General features: G+C 39.9%; 1 protein-coding gene across 1 annotated transcript; it reads left to right on the top strand.

The window, feature by feature from the left end:
• The first annotated feature begins 523 nt into the window (after positions 1–523).
• On the top strand, positions 524–17,794 carry HIGD1A (HIG1 hypoxia inducible domain family member 1A). The gene is made up of 4 exons (XM_030812028.1): positions 524–608; positions 8,130–8,247; positions 15,932–16,066; positions 16,771–17,794. The coding sequence occupies exons 2-4, from the start codon at positions 8,151–8,153 to the stop codon at positions 16,818–16,820; spliced, it is 282 nt and encodes a 93-aa protein (XP_030667888.1). The 5' UTR covers positions 524–608; positions 8,130–8,150; the 3' UTR covers positions 16,821–17,794.
• Positions 17,795–18,054: the final 260 nt, after the last annotated feature.

The following is an 18,054-nucleotide window of genomic DNA, read 5'->3' on the forward strand; positions in this document are numbered from 1 at the left end:
TTTAAGCACTAGAAAAACTTGTATTAATAATTTTGAGTTGGTCTGGTGAGTTACTCCGACCTTCTCCCTGTAACCTGTTGCAGAAATAAACTCCATTCTTTCCCAGTCTGTCTGCATCTCATTACTGAACGGCGAGAACAAGCAGTCGTACCCGGGTGGGTCCGGGAACACCACCTCACGCGCAGCCGAAACCCCTCACCCCCATCCCTTCCCGGCCCGTGAGGCGTCCGCAGGCGGCGGCGCTCGGGACACGGCGTTCGCGGTGCTCGCCTCTGCTGCCCGAGGGGAAAAGGGCAGGAGAAATCTGAGGAGTCCCCGGGCCAGGAGCCAAAGTCCCTCAAGCGCCACGGTGCGAACCCTGGGCGCCGAGCTCTCACGTCTGTCTCCGCCAGTACTGTAGAGCCGGAGTCGTGGGCCGGCGCTCACCGCCCCAGCCAATCCGGGACCCGCTCTGGGCTGCCCCACCCGCCGCGCACACGCACGCGTCGTTTTGCGGCCGCTGGCCTCTGATTGGCTGGGACGGCTGTGGGTGGGGAGAAACCGGGAGGACTGGGTGCGCGTGCAGGGATCGGAAGCCGGTTGGCGTGTGAGAGGTTTTCTCGCTCTAGGTAAGCGAAACAAGCTGGGGGACTGCGAGCCAGGGACTCGGGCCGCGGGGCGGGAAGAAGTGGGGCAGCGCTTGGCCAGGCCGAAAGGACTTTGGGAGTGGGGGCTGGGAGTCCGCGTCTGGAATGAGGGAGGAGAGGTGGAGTTGCCGGGGCTCAGGCCCGGCCTCGAGCATGGGCGGATGAGAGGAGTCGGGAGCCGAGGCCTGGGGTCCTTCGGGTGAGGGGAGACGGAGCCAGCGAGGAGATGGGGCAGAAGCTTGTGGAGTGAGTTGCCGAGCGGGGAAGACTCGCTGATGGGGTGGTAATGAGAGACGGGGGCCAGGAGGGTGTTGGCTGGGCCCGACGGCGGGGAGCGAGGAGCGGGAGCGTCCCCAGAGCTTGGAACATTCTGAAGAGCGGGCTGAGCGGCGGGCGAGGCGGGACAGGAGAGCGAGCGCTCCGGTCACGGAGTCCCGACAAGGTCACAGGAAGAGAGGCGGCGAGAAAGGTCGGGAGGTTGAGGGGAGGGCGTACTAGCAGAGGACCTTCCAGTCCTGGTCTTGCTTTTCTCCCCGACCTGGTGTTTCCTCCACCCTGGGAAAGTGATAAGGCCTAGGGCCCGGTGTAGTGCTTCTGTGACCGAATTAAATTTTTCTCCTGCTGAGTCGGCGGGTTAGAGATTACAAAGCACAGCGTAAGGAAAGAATTGGGAGCAGCCGACATGATGCAGCACTGATATTCGCCTTTGTCTTATTCCCGGAGTGGGAAGCAGCTATTTCCCTCTTCGGAGTACTCGCCACGACAGGGATCTCTGCTTCCGGAAGTACAAAGGCACTTTCGAGTAAGACAGGTTTGGATGGAAAGTTCTAACAGGTTGAAGCGGTGACAACCTGGTCATGAAGCTCCAGCATGACACACATATTTGGAGTCCTGTATACTAGGGGTTCTCTTTGTACACCAGAGTCACTTGAAGGGGCTTCTTAAAGATTCCTCGAGCTCTGCCCCAGACCACCTGAATCCGGATTTCCATGCTGGGGCCTTGGCAGCCATTTTAAACAAGCTGGTGGGCGACTGATGCAAAATCAGTTTGAAGCCAGCGTTGCTTTAGGTAGTAGTTCCCGTGATAAAATGACTGTGAAGAAAGATCCTTCATTCAGCCTGTTACGTCTCCTGATGCTGGACGGCTCATCTTCCCTTAATGCCTCTTTAGGTTCCCTGTGGAAAGGTCTTCAGTCGTGTCTTACTAAGCGTACAGAATAATTTGTGCTCTCCAAACTTACTTTGAATATCTGGTTACTGGTGCCTTTTTTAGCATCTGTTCAACTTTCTGACAGAGATCTGGGACAATTGTGGGTGGATGAGAAAACGATAATGAAGGAAAGTCTGGCAGTGGTGTAGTGAAAAAAGTCTTTTCAAATCACAATTGAAATTGTTAGATGAGTTAAGTCACTGAAGAAGATTCCGTTTAACTTAGGCATGACTTTTTTATATATATCATTCAAAGAGAACAACGTGGGCTTCTGTTGAGTAATGGATTCTTATATTTTCTAATCAGCATTCTTATCTGCAAATTTAATCTAATTTACATCAGCAGCATAAGATTGATGCTTTGGCAATATATTGTCAATCAAAAGAACCCAGGACTCTCTATCAGAAGAGCTGGATTCTAATCCTACCCCACCAGACATGTATTCCTTGTATTGAGCAATTCATATAACCCTCTCACAACCCTTTCCCCACCTGTAAAATAAGGCTGTTGGCTTGGATTACTCATCTGATTTGTTACTCTCAAATTATATGATTAGAACGTATTGTTCCTGATACTTAACCAGTTTTCAGTTCAGGTGGCTATAAACCATGAATACTTTGGAAACTTCTACGTGGTAATTAGACAGTTATCAAAATTTTGTATTCAGAGAATATTTTAGATATGTACTATATGGGAATTATAATATTTTGACTACAGAATAACAAATAACTGATATGTGTTGGATTTTTAAATATTCATCCTTACTAATTTTATTCTGAAATGTACGCATAAGGTATTCTGGAATCACAGACAGATTATCATCTGTCGTTTCAAGCAAATAATGACCATTTTGTTCCCCACACCCTGATGCTTACCGCAGGGGCTACTTTCTGAAACCCAGGTCAAATGCCCTATCCATACAAGCTTCAGAGTCTGTATCATAGATGAAGAAGGGAGAAATAGATTTTCTTCTGTTCTTGATTTATATACAGGAAAGAGACAACTAACCCCCTCCCTCCTGAAAGGAGAAAAAAAAAAAACAAAAACCTTTTGCTCCATTGACCTGTTGGAGAATGAGTCAACCAGATGTCAGATAATTACAAGAAAAACTACCAACTTTCTTGCTGTTTTTTAAAAACCATTTATGTTCTGTTTTTGTTTGTTTGTTGGGTCCCTCAACAAGGGTCTTGCCTGTTGCCAGGGCTGGAGTGCAGTGGCTGGATCATGGCTCACTGCAACCTCCACCTTCCAGGCTCAAGCAGCCCTCCTGCCTCAGCCTCCCAGTCCCAGGAGCTGGGACTACAGGTGTGCACCACCATGCCCGGCTACCAACTTTCTTGCTTTTAAAGAAAATTCCCAAATGATTTTTTAGTTTAGAAATGATTCAGGCAAAAAAGGGGAAAACATGCTTTTATATCTGCAGAAGTTTTTAGTTTTTAAAAGTGGATTATGGTATATAATAGTTTTGTCCCCTGTGTTGCAAGGAACTAAGACCTCAGGTTATTTCTCTTTTCATAGGTACAATATAAGAAACATAAAAGAAATAAGCACTTAGGTACATACAGTTTGGCATTTTTCTTACTGATTAAACTCTACAAATCTGTATGATTGTTATTTTTTTTCCACTCAACATTCCTGAATAAACTAAGAATGCTTTCAGTTGTTGAGAAATGTAACTTTTAAATGTATGCAAGAAACATTTGTAGTGTACATATTATATATAGGGTATTGCACCAGGCAGTGGAGTTGGATACAAGCAGAGCAGGTATTGGTCCCTGACTTCAAGGATTCTAGCAAAAGAAACAGACAAACTGGTGGTTATAAGGAAAGTACAAGGTCCTATGGGACTGCATAACCAAAGCGCTTACAAACTTAAAGAGACAAAAATTTCTGAGAGGAGGTCAATTAAGATGTGAACCTGAGTCCAGTATGGTGGCGCCCAGTGGCGGTGTGAACTGTGAGGAGTTTGCCGAGTTCCAGGAATTACTTAAGGTGATGTGGACAATTGATGACAGACTGGTACATTAATTAAACACTACGGTTCCAAGAGCTTCCTTTGCCGGGAAAATTGATGCCAGCCAAACCTGTAAACAACTTTGAATCTTTGATGGCAGCTCATGCCAGTAGGGACAGAGTCATAAAAAAAATATATAGCCCAGACCTCAGCAGTAGTAAAAAAGAATAAACAGAGATACTTTTTTTTTTTTTTTTTTAAAGGTCCGGGTCATCTCATAAGAGCTAAGCATAACAAATGTCAACAGGGCGGGCTTCCTAGGATGATTTCTGAGCCAATAGTCCAAGACCTTTTGTTGATTTCAGCCCCACTTAGCCAAGACCTCAAATATAAATCTGATAATTATGGAGAAATCAACTGCTATTTTATACTGATTCTATTTAAAAAAAGTTTTGTAACTATTAAAATTTCTGACTCAGTGTAAAAAAGAAAAACGAAACCTGAAAAAAAATGGGAGGAGTTAGCTAGGAAAGAGTATCTGAAGGAGATGGAAAGGGAGGGAAACTCTCACAAGTAGAGGAATCAGCTTGTGCAAAGGCTTGGAGGTATAGAGAGCATCTTAAAAATATTTAATGTGATCAGAATGTGGGGTTGGGAAGGGAAATGAAAGGATTTGTGATTAACTTCCCCTTTGAGAAGATCATGTTTTTTTTTCTTTTTCTTTTTTAAAATTTGAGACGGAGTCTCTCTCTGTGGCCCAGGCTGGAGTGCAGTTGCACAATCTCGGCTCGCTGCAACCTCTGCCTCCCAGGTTCAAGCGATTCTCCTGCCTCAGTCTCCCAAATAGCTGGGATTTCAGGCGTGCACACCACCATGCCCAGCTAATTTTTGTATTTTTAGTAGAGATGAGGTTTCACCATGTTGGCCAGACTAGTTTCGAACTCCTGACCTCAAGTGATTGCCCACCTCGGCGTCCCAAAGTGCTGGGATTACAGGCATGAGCCACCGCACCTGCCCGAGAAGTTCATGATTAGATATGAAGGCAACTAGTAAACATACTGGCCTAAAATAAATACAGTGTTTAATCTGTCCATCCAGTCCATTTATGCAGTTTCTTCAAAGCCAGTCTCAAGTGTTTCTCTGTGAAACGTGTCAAACCTCCTTTAGCTAAAACAATCACTCTAAATTCAGACCTTGTCTGTGTTAGGCTGTTGACAATTAATCACACTGTGATTGAAACCACCATTGCAAGATTATAACTGAGACAGTGAAAGAGATCTGACCTAGCCAAAAAAAGACGGAGCCAGGCATGATGGCTCACGTCTATAATCCTAGCACTTTCGGAGGCTGAGGTGGGCAAATCACTTGGGGCCAGGAGTTTGAGACCAGGCTGGCCAACATGGCAAAACCTCATCTCTACTAAAAATACAAAAAAATTATCCAGGCATGGTGGTGCACACCTGTTATCCCAGCTGTTAGGCTAAGGCACAAATCACTGAAACCTGGGAGGCAGAGGTTGCGGTGAGCCAAGATGGAGATCGTGCTCCAGCCTGGGTGACAACTAGACCCTGTCTCATAAAATAAAAATAGAAAAATAAAGCAAAAGATGGTAACAACCCTTTCCCAAAACAAACCCCCTTCTTGCCTGGGGACTAGACTGCCTTTGTAGGACTAATGAATTAGCCACAGATTAGAAATTATGGTTTAGAAGTCGTGCAGCTGGAAGTTATAAGGTTCTAACCCTCCCTAAAATGCTCCTAAGATCAGTGCTTGAGATATTTTGCAGACTCTGCACTTCATAGACCAACTGGCACCACCCAGATCAATAAACTGGCTCATCTGATCTTATGTCCCCTACCTAGGAACTGACTTAGCATAAGGGGACAGCTTCAACTTCACATTTCATCTCCAACCCAACCAATCAGCACTCTATTCTTTGGCCTTCCCCCACCCACCAAATTATCCTTAAAAACTGATCCCTGAATGCTCCAAGAGACTGATTTGACTAATAATAAAAACCCTGGTCTCCCACACAGCTGGCTTTGGGTGAATTGCTCTTTCTCTATTGCAATTCCCCTGTCTCGATAAATCAGCTCTGTCTAGCCAGCGGGCAAGGTGAACCTGTTTGGCGGTTACATGATTTCTGGTTTTTTTTGTTTTTGTTTTTTTTTAAAACAACTAATTTTTGAACCATTAATTACTTTAGTGTTTATATTGTATTATTCAGATATATAGTGAGTATCTTGAACTTTGAGCTTATTGAACCTTACATATAATAAAGCCTAGTACTTAGGAGTTTATTCATTTAAGAAGTAATCGAGTACAAAAAGAAGGTCTAAGTCCAATCTAAATTTTCTTTTATTTAGCTAAGATTTTCTTCTATGTCAGATGACAGGGTTGAGTCTTCTCAATGAAGGTGAGGCTGATAGGGATGAATTCACTTTCTAAACTAAGCACACCACCCCCTCTGGAGTTGCATTTTCGTTGAGGACCTTAACTGCCACTGACTCCCCTTAAGTAGCAAGGTGTTGGATGAGAGGTACTTTTATCAAAGGGAGCATAATGCACGTGAAAAACCCAGAAGTGAAAGATTTTATATGGGTGTTAGGATGGGCATAGACTTTTAAGTTTATTGTAATTGACACTAATTAGAGACTTGTATACTTACACTATGCTTCAGCCCCTTATTTTATCTGCGAGTAAAGTTTATTGCAATTCAAAATAGTTCAGTGAAGAAAGTATACTTTGTTATTGTGGCTAAAATGAAATTGCATTTGTTAATGCCTCATTGTGATAAAAGGGCTATTCATGGAGATAACTGAAAAGGAGGAAAGGAGCCTTTGATCCCTGTGATAATGAAAATGAATCCTTTTTTTTTTTTTTCCCCCTATCCGCTTACTCATACACTATCAGGCTAGATCTTGCCTTTGGGATACCATTTAAAGGAATTATAAAAAGAGGGTAGAGTTTTAAAGGGAAGCCTGGGGGATATAAGGTATGTAAAGGAAGGCAGATCTGAAGCTTAGAAGATATTAAGAAGACCCTGAGGGTAATTCAGTTTTGTGCTGCAGTGATGTTAAAAGTACTAATCATAGGGCCAGGTGTGGTAGCTCACACCTGTAATCCCAACACTGTGGGAGGCAGGTGGATCACCCGAGGTCAGGAGTTCGAGACCAGCCTGGTCAAGATGGTGAAACCCCATCTCTACTAAAAATACAAAAAAAATTAGTCGGGCATGGTGGCAGGCACTTCTAATCCCAGGTATTTGGGAGGCTGAGGCAGGAGAATCGCGTGAACCTGGGAGGCAGAGGTTGCAGTGAGCCAAGACCACGCCATTGCACTCCAGCCTGGGCAACAAGAACAAAACTCTATCTCAAAAAAAAAAAAAAAGCTAATCATAAGCTGGCACAGTGGCTCACACCTTTAATCCCAGCAGTTTGGGAGGCTGAGGTGGGTGGATCACTTGAGGTCAGGAGTGAAACCCTGTCTCTACTAAAGAATACAAAAAAATTAGTCAGGCATGGTGGTGTGTGCCAAATGGAGGTTGCAGTGAGCCGAGATCGTGCCACTGCACTCCACCCTGGGCAACAGAGCGAGAATCAGTCTCAAAAAAGAAAAAAAACTAATCATAGGTCATTAAAAAAATCTAAAAGGCTATGAAGGAGACATTTCTACCAATATTTAAAATAAAAGCTTTGTTCGTAAAATGAGTAAATAATGAGCTAGGTAGAAACTTTGGCTATTCAGAATAATCTTTTCCCCAGAGGCAACCACCATGGATAACAGATTACTGTAATAGATTGGAAACTAATCTGAAGTGAAAACTGAAGCAAAGAAGCACGTTGGAATAAATAAATCAGCAGTTGAAAGCAATAAAGACTGCATTTAACTACACCGAAAAGTGCTAAGTAGGATTTCCAACATGATATTGAAGGTTCAATAGGAGTTGTCAGTTTGGTTTGAATAACTTAAAATTGTCAAGTTAAATAGTTGATTAAGGATGAAGATAGCCAGAAAATTAGTAGCTACTATTTTAATTGATAAAAGTAACATCAATTTAAAATTTTTCACTATTTTAAATTAACATGGTGCTAAAAATGAATGGGTTGTACAGGAGAAATGGCAAAACAATAGGGGGAATAAGTGTGTACAACTCTCCCTTGAGGATGACTATACATTAAAAATACAGTTAATTTCTAAAAATATTTTTTAACTTTATGATTATGGGTAACATGTACTAAGATTCTCATGGAAGTTAGGAATATTTTAAATACATCCAGATATTTAATAATGTTCAGGTGCTTTTAATTACAGAACCTCACAGAAATTTTTTCTCCGGGAGATTCTTCAAGCAATCACTATGTCAACAGACACAGGTGTTTCACTTCCTTCATATGAGGAAGATCAGGGATCAAAACTTATTCGAAAAGCTAAAGAGGCACCATTCGTACCCGTTGGTAAGTTTGACATTTTAGTAGTCTTGAATATGGTAGAGCTGTGATAACTTGTTCATTGAGCATATCCTGAAAGAATGCGTTTTCCATTTTTTTTCTTATTTTGAAATATGCTGAGATTGGCATGATATAAATCTCATCATAAAGATTCTTCTGTATGTATTCAGACTTTATTTTTCTTTTTGGAGACAGGGTCTCTTTCACCTAGACTGAAGTGCAGTGGCTTGATCATCGCTCACTGCCCCCACCCCTCGACCTCTCAGGTTCTTGATCCTCCCACCTCAGCCTCCTAAGTAGCTGGGACTACAGGTGTGCACCACCACACCCAGCAAATTTTTGTATTTTTGTATAGACACGGGGTTTTGCCATATTGCCTAGGCTAGTCTTGAACTCCTGGGCTCAAGCAATCCACCCGCCCTCAGCCTAGTGCTAGGATTATAGGTGTGAGCCACCACTCCAGCTCAGACTTCTTATTTTATTGAGTCTTATTTCAGTGCATAATGTTGTACTGGGGGACCCCAAGACCACCGTCAGGTTAGATGATTGGGCCAAGACTCATAAGACTCAAAAATGCTTATTATAGTCATAGTTTATTACAGCAATGGGATATAGGTTCAAGTCAACCAAGACATATAGAATGAAGTCTAGGATAAACCAGACACAAAATTCTAGGTGTCCCCTTCCCAGGGAGTCCCACAGGGGGAGAGGGGGTACATTTAATTCTTCAGTACTGATGTGATATGTGGCAATACATGCTAAGTCTTGCCATCCAGGGAAGCCCACCAAGCCTTGGTAACCAGGTTTTATTGAGGTGTCGAAGATGCATATATGTATTATAATTTTTATCTCATGTCTTTACCTATGTTATTCGAAACTTAACTTTTTTTTTTTTTTTTTTCTGAGAAGGAGTTTCACTCTTGTTGCCCAGGCTGGAGTGCAGTGGTGCGATGTCAGCTCACTGCAACCTCCACTTCTTGGGTTCAAGCAATTCTTCTGCCACAGCCTCCTGAGTAGCTAGAATTACAGGTGCCCACCACCACGCCAGCTAATTTCTTTGTATTTTTAGTAGAGATGGGGGATTCATCATGTTGGCCAGGCTGGTCTCGAACTCCTGATCTCAGGTGATCCACCTGCCTTGGCCTCCCAAAGTGCTGGGATTACAGGCGTGAGCCACCGTGCCTGGCCTAAAACTCCACTTTTTTTTTTTTTTTTTTTTTTTTTTTTTGAAACGGAGTCTCGCTCTGTCACCCAGGCTGGAGTGCAGTGGCAGGATCTTGGCTCACTGCAAGCTCTGCCTTCCGAGTTCAAGCCATTCTCCTGCCTCAGCCTCCCGAGTAGCTGGGACTACAGGTGGCTGCCACCACTCCTGGCTAATTTTTTTATCTTTTAGTAGAGACGGGGTTTCACTGTGTTAGCCAGGATGATCTCTATCTCCTGACCTTGTGATCCGCCCGCCTCGGCCTCCCAAAGTGCTGGGATTACAGGCATGAGCCACTGCGCCCAGCCAAAACTCCACTTTTAATGACTTAATTTATATGATATAAATTACTATTATATGTAACATTATTATAATCCTCTTGGTAGAAATTTACGTGATTTCTAATTTCTCATTATTAACAACTACTGAGCATCCTTTTAGATGGCTGTCCAAGAAGTTAAAGGACTTTGAAGTCTCTTGAAGGAATTTTTCTTCTGACCATATAATTAATAAGTTAGTTGCAAAAGTACATAAAACAGAAAGGCACCATGTCCTATGATCCCGACTCTGAAAGACAACAGCAGTCTGCACAGTCTGTCAGTGTTTTCTTCTCCGTATACTACCATAAACTATTATTTATAATTATTTTTAGATGAAATATTTTTCTTTAGCCTTGTTCATTATCTTTTTATAACAATGCATGTAGGAACATATTTTTAATAATTGAATCATTAATTTTGTAGATATACAATGTTTTGTAACGGTGATCTATAAAATTTTTTGGTTGTACATTCCCTCAGTAAAAAATAATTTGAGCACGTACTTCCTGCCAGTGTGTTTACCTATTTTTAAGTCATTTGTAAGTACTTTGTTCTTACACATTTGGTACTTTATGAAATACGCAGAAAGACATTTCAAAAGGATAAGATACAAATATAAAATTTTCTGCTCTTTAACAGGTTGTCATTTATACATATCCCTTCTTGGGAGTACATAAACCCTACATTGATTTAACCATTGCTCTATTGACGACATAGGAGTTGTTCCCATTATGTTGATTTTACAAACTGTTGGAAGAGTATGTGTGTAAAAATTAAAAATCCTTATATACGTAATTGTACCAAAACAATGATTTACACCAATAGGCTGTGATGGGCTGGTTTTCCCATACTCTCAGCATCTTTTCATATGTATTGGTCATTCAGGCTTCTCTTCTGTGAATTAGCTTTTTTGTTTTTGCTTTTGTTTCTGTTTTAACTAGGTTGTCTTTTTCTAATTAAATTATAATTATATATTTTAGGCATTAGTGTTTTCTTAAATATTGCACGGCCTTCATGATCCTGGGATTACTTATGTTCCTGTATTTCCTTATGTTGTTGATTTATCATTGAGATACTAATCTATCTGGAATTTATTTGTAGGTATGACATGAGGCAAAATCTAACTTTATGCTTTTTCCATATGGATACCTTAATTTTCTATCACAGTGATTTGGGTATCTGTTTTGCATTCTTTTTCCACTTATTTGAAATGTGAACTATGTCATATACTAAACATGAGAGATTTGTTACTCAACTACTGTATGTATTTTGTTGCTTCGATCTGTCTGCCAGAAACTTAATGGTATGTTTAGATACCTCATAAGCCAGTACACTTTCACTCTTCTACCTTCTCAAAAAGAGCTTGCCTGTTTACTTTGAAATTAGCTTGTTAATCACAGCTACTCAGGAGGCCAAGGCAGGAGGGTCACTTGAGCCCAGGAGTTCAGGGCTGTAGTGTATAATGATCATGCCTGCGAATACCCACTGAACTCTAGTCTGGGAAACATAGGAAGACCCTGTGTCTAAAAAAAAGAGAGAAAAGAAAAAGAAATTGGCTTGCCCAGTCCAAAACGGGGAAAAATGTCTCATTTTTACGTTTGGATTACATTGAATTTATAAATTTGGAGAGAATGGAAATCTTAGAATGTGGTGCATCTACCAATTTTCATTCAAACCTTTTGTGTCCTTAAATATAATTTTATTGTTTTCTCTAGGTCTAGAAATTTAATTTCTCTAGATATGCTTTTTAATGTATTCATCAAAGTAATCTTTTTTCTTAATGGTTCTAGTTGTTTTTCTTTCTTTCTTTTGAGACAGAGTCTTGCTCTGTCGCCCAGGCTGGAGTGCAGTGGCACAATCTCAGCTTACTGCAACCTCCGCCTCCCGGGTTCAAGCAATTCTTGTGCCTCAGCCTCCCGAGTAGTTGGTATTACAGGTGCCTGCCACCACGTCTGGCTAATTTTTGTAGTAGAGACAGGGTTTTGCCATGTTGGCCAGGTTGGTCTCGAATTCCTGACCTCAAATGATCCACCTGCCTCGGCCTCCCAAAGTACTGGGATTACAGGCGTGAGCCACTGCACCTGGCCTCTAGTTGTGTTTCATTTGATTCTCTTGGATTTCCTATACACACAGTTAGATGATCTGCAAACCAGTAGAGTTTCTTCCTAAATTATGCCTATAGTTTTTTTTATTTGATTTAAAATTGTTTAGGATATCCAGGCAACAACAGCAGTATTCACATTTATCCCTGTCTTATTCTGATCTTTAAAGGGAACTTTTTTTTCTTATCTCTTTTTCATTTTTTAATAAAAAATAAGGCTGAGCACTTTGGCTCATTCCTGTAATCCCAGTGCTTTGCAGGGCTGAGGCAGGAGGATCACTTGAGCCTAGGAGTTCAAGATAGCCTGGGCAACACAGTGAGACCCTGTCTCTAAAAAAAAAAATTTAAAAATTAGCTGGGCATGGTGCCACATGCCTGTAGTCCCAGCTACTTGGGAGGCTGAGATGGGAGGTTGCTTGAGCCTGGGAGGTCGAAGCTGCGGTGAACCATGATCATTCCACTGCAGCCTGGGTGACAGAGCAAGACCCTGTCTCTAAATAAATAAATAAATAAATAGATAAAAATGGAATATTTCTAGTGTTTTCACACTAAGTACAATTTGTATTTGCTTTTGGTGTCTGAACTATATTCTAATTTACTTTTACTATTGAGATGTTCACATAGTTTCATCTTTCATGAATCTTAAGAGATTTTTTTTTCTTGTATGTTCTTCCAGTGAATTCTTTTTTTTAATTTATTTTTTATTAAAATTTTTTTTTTTGTAGACACAGGTCTCACTCTGTTGCCCAGGATGGTCTCAAACCCTTGGCCTCAAGCAATCCTCCTGCCTCAGCCTCCCAAAGTGCTAGGATTACAGGGATGAGCCACTGCTCCTGGCCAAGATTTTCTTATGTAAAAGCAATGGTTAATTCCCAAAGTAGGCCAGGCACGGTGGTTCACACCTATAATCCCAGCACTTTGGGAGGGTGAGGCAGGCGGATCATGAGGTCAGGAGTTCGAGACAAGCCAGACCAATGTGGCGAAATCCCATCTCTACTAAAAATACAAAAATTAGCTAGGTGTGGTTGGCATATTCCTGTAATCCCAGCTACTCGGGAAGCTGAGGCAGGAGAATCACTTGAACTCGGGAGTCAGAGGTTGCAGTGAGCAGAGATTGCACCACTGCACTCCAGCCTGGGCAACAGAACAAGACTCCATCTCAAAAAAAAAAAAAAAAAATTCCCCAAATAAAAACTTAATGATCATGGTTGATAATATTCTAATACATTTTAAAGTTGATAAGCTAGTATTTGGTTTAGGAATTTTATATCTATGTTTATAATTTATATTGCTTTGTAATTCTTTTCTCATGGCTTTTTTTTTTTTTTTTTTTTTTTTTTTTTTTTTTTTTTGAGACAGTCTCGCTCTGTCGCCCAGGCTGGAGTGCAGTGGCATGATCTCAGCTCACTGCAGCCTCTGCCTCCTGGGTTCAAGTGATTCTCCTGCCTCAGCCTCCTGAGTAGGTGGGACTACTCCTGCCACCACACGAGGCTGATTTTTGTGTTTTTAGTAGAGACGGGGTTTCACCATTTTGGCCAGGCTAGTCTCGAACTCCTGTTTTCAAGTGATTTGCCTGCCTTGGCCTCCCAAAGTGCTTGGATTACAGGTGTGAGCCACTGCACCCAGCCTCTCATGTTATCTTAATTTTGTTTTGGTATCAGGGATTTGTTTTCTTGGGAAATATATTGGAAAAAAATATATTGCTATGTTTTTAATGCCCTGGAATACTTTAAATAACATGAATTGAGAATGCCCTTATAATTTTTATTAGACCTTCTATTGAGGTCTTTATCTTTTGGGGATAAAGCATGGATTGCCCATTTAATTCTTTCTATGATTATTGGTATAGAAAGGTTTTCTACAACTTCTTGAATCAAATTTAGGAATTTGTATTTTCCTCAGAAATCATTCATTTCACCTAGATTTTCAAATTTAATTGGCAAAGAGCAATCATCTCTTATTTTTAAAAATCTCTTTATCACTTGTGATTATATCCACTTTCTCATTCCTAATGTCATAGATTTATTTTCTCTTTGATCAGACTTCCTAGAGGTTTTACAATTTTATTTGTTCTAAGAACCAGTACTGTTTTTATTTTTCAAATAATGTTTGATAGTTTCCTAATCTCTCAGTTTTTACTTTAACCTCCAAATCTAGTTATTGGTGCTCAGCTTCTCAGTGGTTAGAGGGCGGGTATGTGTTTGGCTGTTTTATGTTTTGATTGCTAAGTTTTGGCCTTATGGTAGTCATCCAGGTAGAAGGCCTTTTTGGAAGTTGGAATTTTCTTCGTGGCCTAATAAATGATTGGTTTTGTCAAAGCTTCATAGACATTTGAAAGAATGTGGGATCTCTGTTTTCAATTAAAATATTAAATTTTTTTATTTTTAAGAATTTAAGTAAGTTTATTTAATGGTGCCGTGCAATTCTGTAGCTTTAGTTTGGGGCTTCTTATTCTGTTGTTTTCTGAAAGAGACAGATTTTCCCATTTTGTTGTCTTCTAATAGAGCTGATCTTGTGTTCCTAACAATTTTTGCTCCATTTATTTATTTTGCTGCTATATTAGATTATTTTAAAGTTTTATGACTATACAAAAATTTATATATATAATGATAATAATAATAATTATTATTATTTTTTTTTTTTTGAGATGGAGTCTTGCTCTGTCACCCAGGCTGGAGTGCAGTGGCGTGATCTCGGCTCACTGCAACCTCCGCCTCCCAGGTTCAAGCATTCTCCTGCCTCAGCCTCCCAAGTAGCTGGGATTACAGGCGCATGCCACCATGCCCGGCTAATTTTTTGTATTTTTAGTAGAGATGACCAGGCTATTGGCCAGGCTGGTCTCAAACCCCTGACCTCAGGTGATCCACCTGCCTCAGCCTCCCAAAGTGCTGGGGATGATGGGTGTGAGCTACTGCTCCCAGCCCTAATTTTTTTTTCTTCTTATGATTTGGAAGTTCTGCGGCTATTCTTAATACTGCTTGCTGGTGGTTATCTTTACATTGTCAAACTAGGATGTGTTTTTTTCATCTATTTCCGGTATTAAAATGAATATAAATTTATTCCCTAAGACCTTTAACACACGTTTTGTTGTAATAATCGTAGCCTAATTTCAGATTCTTAATTTTGCTATATTATGCCAGTCATTTTCAAGGAACCAGTACAGATTTTCCTGTCTTTATTGCTCACCATTGTATCTTAACCATTATGTTTTTATTTCTTGAACTGTCCATTTTGACTCACTGTTTTTATTTGACTGGATATTTTCCTCTAGGTTTTTGTATCAGTACCTCGGTGGCAGCTTGGGAAAGAGAGCCCTCCTGTAGTCCCACTTATTAGGGAGGCTGAGCCAAGAGGATCACCTGAGCCCAGGAGTTCAAGGCTGCAGTGAGCTATGATTGTGCGGCTGCACTCCAGCCTGGGCAACAGAGCAAGACCCCATCTCTTAAAAAATAAAATAATAAATCTTAAAAACAAAACATGTAAGGTCATGTCCTGAATGCTTTTGCCCTCAAAATGAATGAGAGTTTGGCTCTGTATAGAGCTCTAGGATCATAATCCTTTTAACTTAAACTAATATTGCTCTATTCCTTTATTTACTTCTTCCCAGTACAGTATCCCAAAGTTTCAAATATTCAGGCAGTGTTTCTCAGTGGTAGTAATGTGTAGGATTGTCTCTGGTATATTAACTGATTACTTTGAGGGAGGGAAATAGGACAGAGAAGAAATGGAATAAATTCATTCTCTAAGTCAAGACATTTGGCACACTTTTGTTCTGATAATCATAATCTCGGTTCCTGTCAATTCCCTAGCACTCTTTTAAAGGAATTTATCTACTGGCCCCACAAACCCACATTTTTAAAGATAATCCTGACTTTCTGGATCTGCTGTTGTTTGCTTAAAGATTTTTGGTTTTGATGGGGGAAAACATGAAAAACTCAATTTGTATGTTACCTAATTAATGATCTGATAAAGAATCCTCATAAAAATAATAGAATGTACATTGATTGATGGTAAAGTAATCTTGGTCCCTTCTCATGCATCTGACATACTTGTTACTTTATTTTATAGGAATAGCAGGTTTTGCAGCAATTGTTGCATATGGATTATACAAACTGAAGAGCAGGGGAAATACTAAAATGTCCATCCATCTGATCCACATGCGTGTGGCAGCCCAAGGCTTTGTTGTAGGAGCAATGACTGTTGGTAGGTTCCTATAGGAAATTTCAAATTTTCGTTCCTCATTGAGGTATTTCTTTACAAACAAAATAGGTAAATATTTTTAGCTGACCTTTTAGCAGTTTGAGAATATCACTTATATTCATTTTCATGTAAAAAATGAATTAATGAAGATAATTCAAGTAGTGACATAGTTTTTCTATGATATATCCTACTAAGATTTTAAAGAAAAAAATCCTGTCAATCTCTGAGTTTATAATTTCATTGAAGAGCCTAGATATGTAAATAGAGTTGGTAGTAACATCTGTTATCTGGGAGAGGCATACAATTGCTATTTTATTGTGTTTTTAAAGGAGAGATTCTTAAAGTTTAGGTATTACATGCTTCTTCTATTGGCTTTATAATTCATTGACTTTATCTGGTATTATGTAGCAAGAGTGATTCCTTTCAAAGTTACCAGATAAATATTGATTGTTCTTTAAAAGAAATATTGTAACATGTGAAGTAGCCATACCAGCCCTTTGCTACTTGGGAAACTACTGTGTATAACAACAGTTTTAGAGATTTAAGATGTTTAAGAAGGCAAGAGTATAAGCTTCCTAGGGTCTTATTCCCCTTGTAAATATTCCATGCTAGCAATGGTGCTACTTTCAGCTGTTTTATGAACTGGTTTTTATTTTTGAATATTTAAGAAAATATTGACATGCTTAACTAGCATTCTTTTTCTTTAGGTATGGGCTATTCCATGTATCGGGAATTCTGGGCAAAACCTAAGCCTTAGAAGAAGAGATGCTGTCTTGGTCTTGTTGGAGGAGCTTGCTTTAGTTAGACGTCTCATTATTGAAGTTACCTATTATTGTTGGAAATAAACTAATTTGTATGGGTTTAGATGGTAACATGACATTTTGAATATTGGCTTCCTTTCTTGCAGGCTTGATTTGCCTGGTGACCGAATTACTAGTGACTAGTTTACTAACTAGGTCATTCAAGGAAGTCAAGTTAACTTAAACATGTCACCTAAATGCACTTGATGGTGTTGAAATGTCCACCTTCTTAAATTTTTAAGATGAACTTAGTTCTAAAGAAGATAACAGGCCAATCCTGAAGGTACTCCCAGTTTGCTGCAGAATCTCACATATTTTGGACGTTGCATAAGAGTCCTATTTGCCCCAGTTAATTCAACTTTTGTCTGCCTGTTTTGTGGACTGGCTGGCTCTGTTAGAACTCTGTCCAAAAAGTGCATGGAATATAACTTGTAAAGCTTCCCACAATTGACAATATATATGCATGTGTTTAAACCAAATCCAGAAAGCTTAAACAATAGAGCTGCATAATAGTAGTATTTATTAAAGAATCACAATTGTAAACATGAGAATAACTTAAGGATTCTAGTTTAGTTTTTTGTAATTGCAAATTATATTTTTGCTGCTGATACATTAGAATAATTTTTAAATGTCATCTTGAAATAGAAATGTATTTTAAGCACTCATGCAAAGGTAAATGAATACTTTTTAAATGTGTGTGTTGCTTATTTTTTCCATAAGAATTGTAAACATTGAACTGAACAAATTACCTATAATGGATTTGATTAATGACTTATGAGCAAGCTGGTTTGGCCAGACAGTATACCCAAACTTTTATATAATATACAGAAGGCTGTCACACTTGTGAAATTCTCTTGTCTAATCTGAATTTGCATTCCATGGTGATAACATGGTATATGTATTGTTATTAAAGTAAATGACCCATGTCAAATGTCTTTTATTTATTTTATGAGGAAAAGCTTTCTGTAGAGGAACAAATTTGAGAACAAGTTTCAGGAAATTGTCTTTTTTTGTTGTTGTTCTCTAATCATGTTCTGCCTTCTGTTTTGATGATTTTAAAAATATTTTACTCTATGATGTGTTTTATTTTCTTTCCTTTTGTGGGTAATTTTTGTTCTATTGATTATCTGTATAATTTTTTTTTTTTTGAGACAGAGTTATTCCCTGTCACCTAGGCTGGAGTGCAGTGGC

Source organism: Nomascus leucogenys, chromosome 4 (genome assembly GCF_006542625.1).
Source record: "Nomascus leucogenys isolate Asia chromosome 4, Asia_NLE_v1, whole genome shotgun sequence".
NCBI classification, from domain to species: Eukaryota; Metazoa; Chordata; class Mammalia; order Primates; family Hylobatidae; genus Nomascus; species Nomascus leucogenys.

What these genes read in the sequence shown, in the direction of transcription:
- HIGD1A (XM_030812028.1), top strand. Translation starts at nt 8,151, where the DNA reads ATGTCAACAGACACAGGTGTTTCACTTCCTTCATATGAGGAAGATCAG. An exon ending in GGCACCATTCGTACCCGTTG is followed by an intron (nt 8,248 to 15,931) that starts GTAAGTTTGACA and finishes TTTATTTTATAG; the next exon opens with GAATAGCAGGTTTTGCAGCA. An exon ending in TGTAGGAGCAATGACTGTTG is followed by an intron (nt 16,067 to 16,770) that starts GTAGGTTCCTAT and finishes CTTTTTCTTTAG; the next exon opens with GTATGGGCTATTCCATGTAT.